Source organism: Perna viridis, chromosome 5 (assembly GCF_037379345.1).
Source record: "Perna viridis isolate PV_CMFRI_1.1 ecotype Kerala chromosome 5, ASM3737934v1, whole genome shotgun sequence".
NCBI classification, from domain to species: domain Eukaryota; kingdom Metazoa; phylum Mollusca; class Bivalvia; order Mytilida; family Mytilidae; genus Perna; species Perna viridis.
In genome coordinates this window covers 39225614-39237486 of record NC_142449.1, presented here as the reverse complement: position 1 = coordinate 39237486, position 11873 = coordinate 39225614, and the positions used below count along the sequence as shown (strand labels likewise).

At 31.6% G+C, this 11873-nt stretch overlaps 1 protein-coding gene across 1 annotated transcript; it reads right to left on the bottom strand.

Annotated features, from left to right (window-relative positions):
• Positions 1-6661: 6661 nt before the first annotated feature.
• LOC148617437 (prefoldin subunit 4-like) lies at positions 6662-10895 on the bottom strand. The gene is made up of 4 exons (XM_088585042.1): positions 10747-10895; positions 8356-8460; positions 7541-7610; positions 6662-7071 (listed from the first exon to the last, which is right to left on the bottom strand). The coding sequence occupies exons 1-4, from the start codon at positions 10768-10770 to the stop codon at positions 6866-6868; spliced, it is 405 nt and encodes a 134-aa protein (XP_088441168.1). The 5' UTR covers positions 10771-10895; the 3' UTR covers positions 6662-6865.
• Between the last annotated feature and the right edge of the window lie 978 nt (positions 10896-11873).

Genomic DNA, 11873 nt, shown 5'->3' with positions numbered 1-11873 from the left:
GCCAGCAGTAATTTGAAACAAATTGCCAGATTTGAATGAAAATTTTAATATTTTATGTTTATTGGTGTTGGTCTTTAGCTGGATCATGGCAATGTCAATTCACCTTAAGTTAAAGAAATGGCATTTTTAGCTCAACTGGCCATAGGCCATATGAGATATTGCCATCACTTGGCATCCATTGTTGTCCTTGTCGACAATTCTTCAAACACCTTCTCCTCTGAAAGTAATGAATGGATTTATTTCAAACTTGATATTACTAAAGTTTGTTTATTGCAAATTTGTTCCTGCACAAACTGACTGCATTTTTGATCTGTTAGAAAACATACATGTACATGTACAAAATGTAGCTGCCGTTACTAAAATAGAACGCAGGGGTCAGTAGTTTTTTGGATAAACATGTATCTCCAAATACTGACATGAGTAAAAGTGTTCACCACAATGAGATCTATCTGTGATATTATTTTGGTGAAAATATGTTGACCCATGTCGGCGGTATTGCCCTTTTTAGATCACCTGGCATAAGGTCAAGTGAGCTTATGCCATTACATGGCATCCTTCATCATTGTCTTGGACAAATTTTCAAAAATCTTCTCCTCTGAAACTACTTGACCAACAGGTTGTAAACTTGGCATGATTGTTCCTTAGGGTGTTCTGCACAAAATGATTATTGGGATTTTTAATCCATGAAAAAGCATAACCACCGTTACTAAAAATAGAACATAGAGGTCTGAAGGCAGTTTTTGGCAAATAACTGTTTGGTGCCTTCAGCAAGTTCTTGCATGGGTTATATTGTTCAACATCATTTGATGGGCCTATGCTGAAATTTGCAAAACGATTCGTCAACTGATGTAGGAGTTACAGCCCCAGAAACAGTTTTTTTTTTTTTTTTTTTTTTGGGGGGGGGGGGGGTTTATATTGCATGTACAGCTTTGAAAATCTTCTCAAAAACCATTTTACAGAATTCTGTGAAAGTTGGCATATTTGTTCCGTAGGGTATCCTACACAAAATGACCATTGGGATTTTTGATTCATGAAAAAACGTGGCTTCTGTTACTAAAAATAGAACATAGGGGTCAAAAGGCAGTTATTTGCAAAAAAACTCAAAAACTGTTGCCTTTAGCAAATTTTATGGCGGATAATATTGTTCAACATCACTAGATGGACTCATGCCGAAATTTTTAAAACGATTTGTCAACTGATGTAGGAGTTACAGCCCCAGAAACAGTTTTTTTTGGGGGGAGGGGGGGTTCTTTGTGCATGTACAACTTTGAATATCTTCTCAAAAACCATTCTACAGAATTCAATGAAAGTTGGCATATTTGTTCCTTAGGGACTTTGGCAACTCAAAAACCAATGCCTTTAGCAAAATTCTTGCAGGCGTAATATTGTTCAGAATTATGAGACGGACGTATGCATGTTTTTCAGTTCTGGTCAGCTATATAAAAAAAACATGTTTTTACCCACCATTTCAATTGGAAATGCTTATATACCTCGTGCTTTGTTAACATAAGTTTGAAGGTAAAATAGTGATTTAATCTTCATAAATCAAGCTAAAAAATCTTATTGAAGAAATGATTTATCAGAATGGCATTGAGAGGTCATTTTACTAACAACAAGTATGAGTCGTACAGAAGAATACCCGGTATTACGCGATTCCTTAATATGCATGTATAAGAAATGGAAAAAAAAACATTTTCTGTAGAGTCTTCAGAAAATAAAAAAAGACAGATATAAGGGATAACTTGGACATACTTGTGATTAAGACATACGATGGAATACAAATGCAAATACTTTTATTACCTAATTAATTACAGGGCCACTGCAGGCATATCGTATCGCAAACATTAAGCACATACATGTACATATAGTTCACAAATAACGACATATGTACCATTCATACTTGAAACGTGTAATTTAAGATAAAAGAAAAAAATAAAATAATATGGTAAGAGCCATTCAAAATACCTGTACATACAATGTATATGGTTTACATAAAATTTCTTCTGTTAAAATTGGATTCCAAATAATTAACTAGGATAGTTAGACAATTTCAGTAGTTGAAGTTCAGATAAAAAGCATTTCAGGATTCAAATAACCTAGATTTGGACAATTTGTACATAGCTTTTCATAAAATACTTTCCTGTTCTGATCGTAACTAGGACAAATACACATAAAGTGTAGTTAGTCATCAATATAATTAAGTTTTCATTTTTGACAGACCCTTTCACTGCGAGGTAGAAACTGTTGCTTGTTCATATCTTTGTTTTCCTGTAATGGTGACCAGTTTCTATACTGAGTGAGTGGTTACTTATTGGAAATGTTAAAGTTTAACGTTTTTCTTGATTCTAAATATCCAAATAGAATTCAAATTCAACAGTTGTTTTAAACTTGAAGTATGTATTAACTTTTCAATGGTCTTGGTTATAAGATTTTTTGATAGCATCCCAATATTATAGAAAATTTTCTTTCATTCTCTTTAAATCTCCCTTTGCTATGGTCTTTGCAAATTGTGTCAAATTTTCTGTTCAGGAAGATAATGTTGGAATACCAAGAATTTTCTTTCATTTGTTTGTTTAACCTATAATCATTGTATGCAGATTTCAAAAGTTCTGATACTAATACATAAACAGCTGAATTATAAGTCACAGTATAAGAGAAATCTTCCAAGTTCTGATAACACGGCAACATTTGTTGCTTACTTGGACAACCCCAAAATGAATTTACAAAATTCTTGGTTTAGTTTTTCATAGTACCAATCTTTGTAAACTTCAAACAGGTACATTGCTTTCCTCTCTGTTGTGATATTTAGTACACCCCAGTTTTCACAACAATATACTATAAAGTAATACAATTGGTTTTATTGTATGGTAAAGTATGTGTAATAATTTTTTTGTGGAGGTGATGTGGACTTCGACATCTCTGTAAAGCTTAAAACTTGCTTTCAGAGCCTTGTCATACATTTGGACTTGGGTTATGTATATTTACCCTGCAGAGTTGTTTTAAAATTATTGTCCCCAGATATTTATAATATTTTACACATTCAATTGGATGTTCACCGATAAAAAAAGTCCTCTTTTAGGAGTTGGTCTGTGTTACTGAATATTAGAAAAACCCTTGGTTTTAACAGTGTTAATGTTGAGACATCATTCAGTGTAATAGTCAAAATATGAAGTTTATTCTGCAAGTTCTCATTTGAGTTAGGCATTAGCACAAGATCATTAGCAGAAAACAAGCATGGTATATTTTTACCATCCAGTGTTACAGAACTAGATTTATCTACAAACATACTAAGCAGATCATTAATAAAAAATAAACAAGATGGACTTTAACATCTCCTTGTCGAACTCCTACCTCTGCAGTGGAGAAGTCTGTAAATTTGTATTACACACAGTTTGTAATTGGGATACATACATGTCAATATTCAATGTTCGTGAAACTGTTGAATATTTTATTTTTATTATTAAAAGCTAATTTTTATTTTTATATATTTTAGATTTTACAATTTTGGGACTTTATTCATTCTACAAAATGTAATATGGGGTATTTTCCCATTTTTGGACTTCAACCCAAAAACGGTTTCATCCAATGCCGTGACATTTTGATTGTTTATTTCTTTTGATCTGGACTTTGATTTTTATCTATCGTACCCAATAGAAAAAAATCCTGGAAAGCACTTTGCTACGGAAGCGTATTGGGGACATGGTATTTCCTTTTTTTTTAATTTGTTATATCAAATTACTAACTTGTTATTTCAAATTATTAACTATAAATTAAAAGCTGGTTGTTATTCAACTCCATTTTCTGGAAGTTCACAGCCATGGGTGGACGCTATTTAATTGAGTACTATTTTAGAATGCATCTCACATCTATATATAGATATTTTGATATTAATTTAATATAACTAATTAAAAAAAAGAAATACAATGTCCCTAATACGCTTCCGTACTTTGTCTAACTGTTTGTCTGTTCATGTTATCTTTTAAAACTCTTATTGAAAGTATTTTTGAAGTTATTTGACGCTTCCATTCTGGTCAAAATACTATCCTGTGATATACATTTTGATAGCTACATTAAGCTTGAGTTTTGTGTCCACATTATACCCATCAAGGTTCAACCTCTGCTGGCTGTGCCCAGAAAAGCATTTTATTTGAATTTATAAGGTTAATATGCAAATTACTTTCACCTTAGAAATTCTATCATTGAAATTTTTACCATTTTAAAAATATAACTAGTACCATAGAAGATTCTGAAAGTTGTGTTATGCTGAAACGCGATTAATAGTCTTTCTAGTTTAGCAAATATATTTTTTAATCGTTGGTGTAACTAACATTTTTTGCATTTTTCCTTGAAAGTGCATGTATTAAAAAAAACCCCGAGTATTTGTATTTCCTTGTTATTGCCTTACTCACAGTTTCTAGTCATATGGACTGAGTATTCCCTTTTGGGATTCAGTGTCCGGAACTATTTTCTGATTTGGCCGCCCACTGTTTGTTTGTTTGTTTGTTGGGGTTTAACTCCCGAGCAGCAATATTTCAGCTATGTTCAGGCCATGAACATGAAGTGGATGATAAAATGAACATGAAATGATGATGAAATAAAATATGGGATGGGACGCAAGGATAATGGGGTCGACAAATTTTGATTGCCACTGGAAATAGGGGGAGGTGGGTAGGGTCGGGCAATTTAGCCTCCTGTGGCGGAGCCATATGGTTCCTACTCCGGGAGAATACCACAGCAGCGTTCTTTAACGTGCGAGAAACGTGACATCTTTCCCAACACGGTGCTCCACTATGGTTTGCGGTCAGGTCTTCCGTATTATAGCCTGACAACCCCAGCATGTAACACACCAGGGGTACCCCATCCACTACCTGGGGCACACATCCCAGTTGCTCTGTGGGCAGAGCGCCCTAGCCCCCGGCTAAGGTTCTGAGCACTATTTAGTCGCCTTTTACGACAAGCTTAGCACTGCTGCAAGCCTATTCTTTTAACACCCGGACCTGCACGGGGCGGCCAAATCAGAAAATAGCTCCGGACACTGAGTCCCAAAAGGGATTAGGACCAAGCAAATAAAATCCGGGTATACAAATAAAAAAGAAAAGAATTTTTAACACGAAAAAAACATTACAAAGACACTACACATACGAGATGTGATCCAAACGCATTACAAAGGCACTACATATACGACGTGTAATCCAAACGCATTACAAAGACACTACACATAATACACATTCAGAAATTAATCTCTAAGTATATGATTATATATCAAACATTGAGTATCTATAAACATAATAATTGATATTTTAACGCTTCCTTTAACAATGGATACACAAAGGTTTCTTAATTCTGGTAGTATCCATACCAGCCTCAACAGCTAAATGAATGAACGCTATTTTTATTTTATTCCTTTAAGTTCTACTGGTATGGTGAAATTTATGCATTGTTGTTCAATTATTGTAAAGACTCTACTGTAAAACAGCATGCAGCTTGTCCAATGCCTCCTCTTTAATTTTGGCATGTTTTGAGAGTTCAAAGTTAAGTTAAAATTTATAACAATCTTGAAATTTTGATTTAATCAGTTGCTAAGAAATATTATTGGAATCAATTTTTGTCCTTTTAGTTAGTTTTTTTATAGATATTTCAACCATAACTTTTCTTTGTCTGAAAAAGAATTATATATTTGAAGAAAAGGAAATGCTTTCCCAATTCAAATGAACATCGCGCTCTGCTGCTCCATAAAGAATTATGGGTGCCACCAGAGAGTATTATAGAAAAGTGGTGCAAATAAAACGTACAGTTGTACTAACAAGACTTAATTTATGTTGACTGGAACAAGACAAAGATTTCTGATGGAATTTTCAGTTCTGGTTGACAAGTTTGTGATGTCAATTATAAAAAAAAATCATCATGTGAAACACTACTTGGTGTAAAACTTGACAATTTTCTGACATGGAAAGAACAGACACCATTTGTAAAATAAATAAAGTCTAGAATTTATTTACTGTCAAAAATTAAGTACTTCCTTGGTAGTAAGGCAAGGACAACTTTCTATAATGATTATGTACTACTTCTGATAGATTATTGTTGTATTGTATGGGCTGGATGTAGTAACGAGAATTTGAACAGAATATTAAAACTAGAGAAGAGAGCTGATAGATTAATACTGGAGTCCGATCATATGTCACCATCTGCCCTATTATTCAGAAAATTTGGCATAATAAATGTTGACCATAGTATTAAATATCTGACTTGGGTGCCATCCTAGGAACTGAATTCTAACCTCTTACAATGCAAGAATATTAGTCTGGTAACTTTAAATGGACAGGTTGACTTCTGGGAGAGTTATATATCGAAATTTCATCATATTCTGACCAATAAAATTAAAGTTATGGCATGGAAAAGAAAAATTCAATGATGAAAACGCAGCAATTGCCAACAACATTAAAACATAATACAATCGCAATTTTTTTGTAGTATGAAAACTTAAAATAAACTTTTCAAGATGATGAGAATGCACATTATGGAAACTATCATGTTCTATTATACATCTCTGCCAAAGCCTCTTAGCAAAAATCTATAATCAGTGCAGCTCTGTGACACTTATCAAAAAATCCCATAATAATCTAGATATCGTAATTAAATGAAGTTAAGAGAACCAAACTACGACGAGGACAATACAATTATATTTATGCAAATTTCACAGTCATATTAAAATCATCAATACAAAATTACACTTACCAGATATAACAGACAAAAAAGCCATATTCCCTGTTTTGTTTGCAGTAAAGAGCCTTACTGAACACTAAGAACAAACAAAATTTACTCATTCTAATGTAATAACTTATTTAATGAATTGAACAATGTTACATTATGAGTCTTCTTCAGCTTCTAAATTTATCTCATTTCCAAATTTAGCATATAGTTCTACTTTAAGTTCCTGTAGGATTTTCTTGTGACCTTCACATTTCCCCTCTAATGATTTTATGTCTTCCTCCAACTCTGCTTTGGCTTTCTCAAGCATTGATCCTGCATCTTCAGAAGAAAAGCTGACAAACACTTCTCCTATCTGATAAGTAAGATAAGTTAAAGAAGACACTTTTTAACATGTTGAATGATAAATACTAGGAGTGAAAATGAAAAATTGCTCAACATTTTGTGAAACATGGTATAAGCATAATATCAGGAGCAAATTTAAGGAGGACTGACCCACCAGATTATGTCAACCAAAAATTGTAAAAAGATTTTTTTTCTGCATGAAATTTTTGTTTTTCATCAATTCACTCTGACACCCTTTAATTCAGTTTAGTCCCAAACCTACAATCCTGGATACGGACCATTAAGACTTATTAAAGCATTAACTGTATTGCAAGTAATATAATTAGTTCAACGTAATTTGCCACCAGTATTATGACTAGTTATTAGGTTTCTTAACCATGTAAAGGGAACAATGGTAATCTTGCATTAGGCAAAAAATTCTGGTAACAACAAATATTTTTTAAATGACATTAACAGCAGACACCACACATATTCCACAAAGGATATGGAACTTGTTCAGAATCATCTTCTCTCATAAGCAACTCATTCTCTGCATCTTCTACATTCTGTAGTTCTTTCTGTTGAAAAGAAAATAAGGTTTCTGAATTCATAAAAATACTGTCAAAACAAAAACTTTAGTGTATTATCAAGGAGTATATCATGTTGTAATTATTTGCAGAGTCTTTATAACATGCATTAATAAATATTATGAAAACATTTTAAAAAATTGTCAACTTCTACATATATATACCCGGGTAAGGTGTAATTACTCTAAATCCTTTAAGTTTGATGTCAGACAATATTGACCTGATGTTGTACAACAAGATGGAGTTTCTCATGAGCATGAGAAACTTCTGCAAGTTGAAAAAAATTAAATGATCTGTTCATCGCTATTTTGCTGAAGTTTAAGGTATTAGATTTTTTTTATTTTCAGTTTTCCTACCCTAAATATGAACATTTTATAAGCGCTGCAAAGTCTCCTTTCAGAACTATTTTTCAGGGAGTGCTACCAGACATCACATATATTTTGCAGCTATATGATAATTTTCATTCTCACTCGACTGACTTCAGTTTTATTATTTTGTTCTTACATGCAAATTACATGTACAAATGTAAACGATATTTTGCAACTTGTGATTATATAATCAGAATCAACAATGATAGTTTCGGTATACTGTATACATCTTTGTATTAAATTTTTTTTGTGGGGAGGGGGGGCACAAAATCTTTACTATATTTAACACTTCAACAGAATACATTGACAAGTTACACAATAATGTTTAAAAATTAATAAATAAACTTCATTAAGAGGTCAAAGATTACCTGTTTATTTTTAATATCTTCTTTCAGATCTTGTAGCCTAGCATTGTTTCTTGCAAACTTGTTGATTTTCTGCTGGTCTTCAAAGGTGACTTTAATGTCAGACTCCTGAAACAAATATGTTGTAGATTTAAATAAATACACATAACAAGCTATTATATAAATTCTAAATTATTTTAGAACCAGGAATTTATGTGAGTGTGCTTATAGTCAAAACTAAGTGTTAGTAGGTTTACATCATGATACTTGGTTGAAATTAATGATTTTGCTGCATTGATGTTGCTAGATTATTATGGGATTTTTTGATAAGTGTCACAGAGCTGCACTGATGTTGCAAGATTATTATGGGGTTATACTCACATCCAATATTGTGGCTGAGCAAGGGATGCATACATGTACCCTTCTGGAACATTTCATGTTACTCCCCGTTTATTTTTTTTTTGCAGGAGTTCATATTGCTTGTGCTTTAGTTTTTTGAGTGACGTCTTGTTTCCCCTACATGTACATGTTATATGTTCACAGTTTTTATGTGTAATCTTTTTTTATTTAGTTAGCTACATTGTGTATGTAGATTGTCTCTGTTTCATGTGTTAACGTTTAGGACAAGTTTTTAGATTTTGACAATTTCAATCATCCCACTGCTGATGCTTCCGTATTATTTTCCAATATATAGTTCATAAAATGTGCTGAACTTATTTGTTAACTATTTTGCGACTAAGTTATCAAGTATATTAAATGGACAAAAACAACTGGTAGAGGCAATAATTCTAGTCTTCACAGTTAACATTTTGATCCATGGGCACAAACCATATTTCGGAATTTTTTTTATATTACTGGCTGTAATTGGAATGATTTTAAAAGGCTCATCAGCATTTCAACAAGCATTGTATAGACTGTACCAAATTATGGACAGGTCAAACCAGTCTTTCAATGACAAATTCTTTGTCCATCATGTCACTTATTCCTATTTCAGTCATTTTTACAATGTTCAAAATGTTTAGCCATTTATACATTTGTATATCTTCATTTTTAGTATCTAATATTTTTCATTTTCTATCTTAAGTGTCAGTCTCATGTAGTGCTGTACCAGCCTTAGACCAAGACCTAAAAATGAATTATTGTTATTATGAATAATATGATAAATACATGCATGTACCTACAATAATAGTGAAACTTTTGCTCATGAAAATACATGTAAACATGTACAATGTATGTGGCTACAACTATTCATCAATAAAAGTGAAACCTATAAATTGATACAGGGACGATAACGTAAACTTATAGAAGGGTCTGAAAAATTCCCAACCATGTTATAACTGTCAAATTTGCGAAGATAAATTTTGGTCGGTACGAGTTCGAGTCCCACGGAGGGAACAACCAAAATTTGCTTCACAAATTTGACAGTTCTAACATTATTGGGAATTTTTCAGACCCTTATATATATATACTTGACAAAAGAAATGCTGTGCTTGATTATATATTATATCAAAACCAATCAAAAATCAAAGCGCCGATGGCATGAAACATGTGGTATTTTAAAAACTGTAAAATCCGCTGATGACAATTTGTTTTTTCTTTATTTCAAAAAAAAGATTAATTATTTACAACGGGATCAGCGCTTTCATCACTACTAGAACTACACATCTGACGATTTGAAATTTCAATTTAAATTTCGTTCTCTCTTTTTTTTTGGTCTCCTTTCATTTCATTTTCATTTTGTTTCTCAATGTGTAATATTGACAACTTATTTCTAGTTTAAAATGAAGTCAATCACGTAGAATCCTTATATGGATATCAAAGGCATTCATAAAGTATAGTCACACTTCTATATATGTATTTATATATATGATTTTTTCTTTGACAGTGAATTGAGTAAAATATAATTTCAATCGAATACTGTAAAAACAGGCAATGCATTTATACGAAATAATCAATTTGATTCATTTTAATATTCATCTGCCAGATCTCTTTCTCCGTGGAAGTACTTTTAAGGTGGTTATCAACAGGAAGTCGTTTAGATTGACATCATACTTCCGAGTAAAAAGTATTTTAATTTAAATAATAAATATTGAGGACCATATGATAAACGCTTTTAGTGAAGACCTCCAAAAAGACGTCCTGTAAGACTGAATCCAAGCTCTTCGTGCTTCCAAGCCATGCTTTTATTTCACATTAAATACCATTATAAGCTTCGTCCTCTAATGCAACTACTTAAAAAATAATTCATGAATTTCGTTGACGACAAGCACCTACACGCTATTTCCAATGACCAATTCATTTGAAAGATAAGTGTGGAAGAAGAATAGTAATGCACAAAATATTAATTTTAAAGAGATAAAAATGAATTTCAAGAACTATGGTATTGACTAAAGCAACATTAAGGGTAAAAATTACCTTTGGTTTGTTTGGACTCGCCATGATGTAAGGGGATTATTACTGCCGGGGAGTGAAGCAGTCTTCATGAACTAATAAATTGTCGCATCTCCATCACGTGATTCGCCCCTCTTTACTAATATACAATATACTTTATCTAAAATGCATAGACTTCAGTAAAGATATTGACAATTGTACGTTTAAAGCTGCCCCAACCAGTCACAAATATAATTAACTGCATAAGATCCATCTATATAAATTGGTTTAGGCTCATTCACTATATATATGTATACCTACTTATTGACTTATACTTCACGATGTATAATAAACGAATTGCAACGTGAAAATTGTAGTACTCCATGAGTTAACGTAGTATTTTTTTCTTGTTTCTAAACAGCTTCATATGAAATTGGGAGACATCCTCTGATAGTTGGTATACATTAGTGGTAAAATTTGGTTTATATGGCAAGCCAAAGCGGACAAAAATGAGTATTTCCTAATATTAAATAATTGTTTGTTAATATTACAAATTAGATTTCTTATATCATAAAACATAAAAAATGATTATTTTCTATTATTAAAAAAATTATTTTAAAGAATGATTTTGTAATATTAAAAAGTATATACGTTTTCTAATATTACAAAATACGTGTTTTCTAATATTAAAAAATGATTTTTCAATATTACAAATTCATTTTCTAATATTACAAATTCATTTTCTAATATTACAAATTAGATTTCTAATATCACAAAACACTTTTTTAATATTAAAAAATCGATTGAATTTCTAATACTAAAAAACGACCTTTTAATATTAGAAATCGATTTTCTAATATTAGAAAATATATTTGTGGTATTCAATTACGATTTTTTAATATTAGAAAATCATTTTGTAATATTAAAAAATGTGACTGATTTTGCAATATTGCAAAGTGATTTTCTAACATTATAAATTCATTTTCCAATATCACAAATTCACTTTATAATATTACAAAATGTGTGATGTTTTATAATATTACTAAATCAGGAATTTGTAATATTAGAAAATGAATTTTTAATATTACAAAATGAATTTCTAATATTAAAAATCTTTTCTAATATTACAAATATGATTTTTGTCCACTTTGGCCATCCTCCCAAGTGAGGGT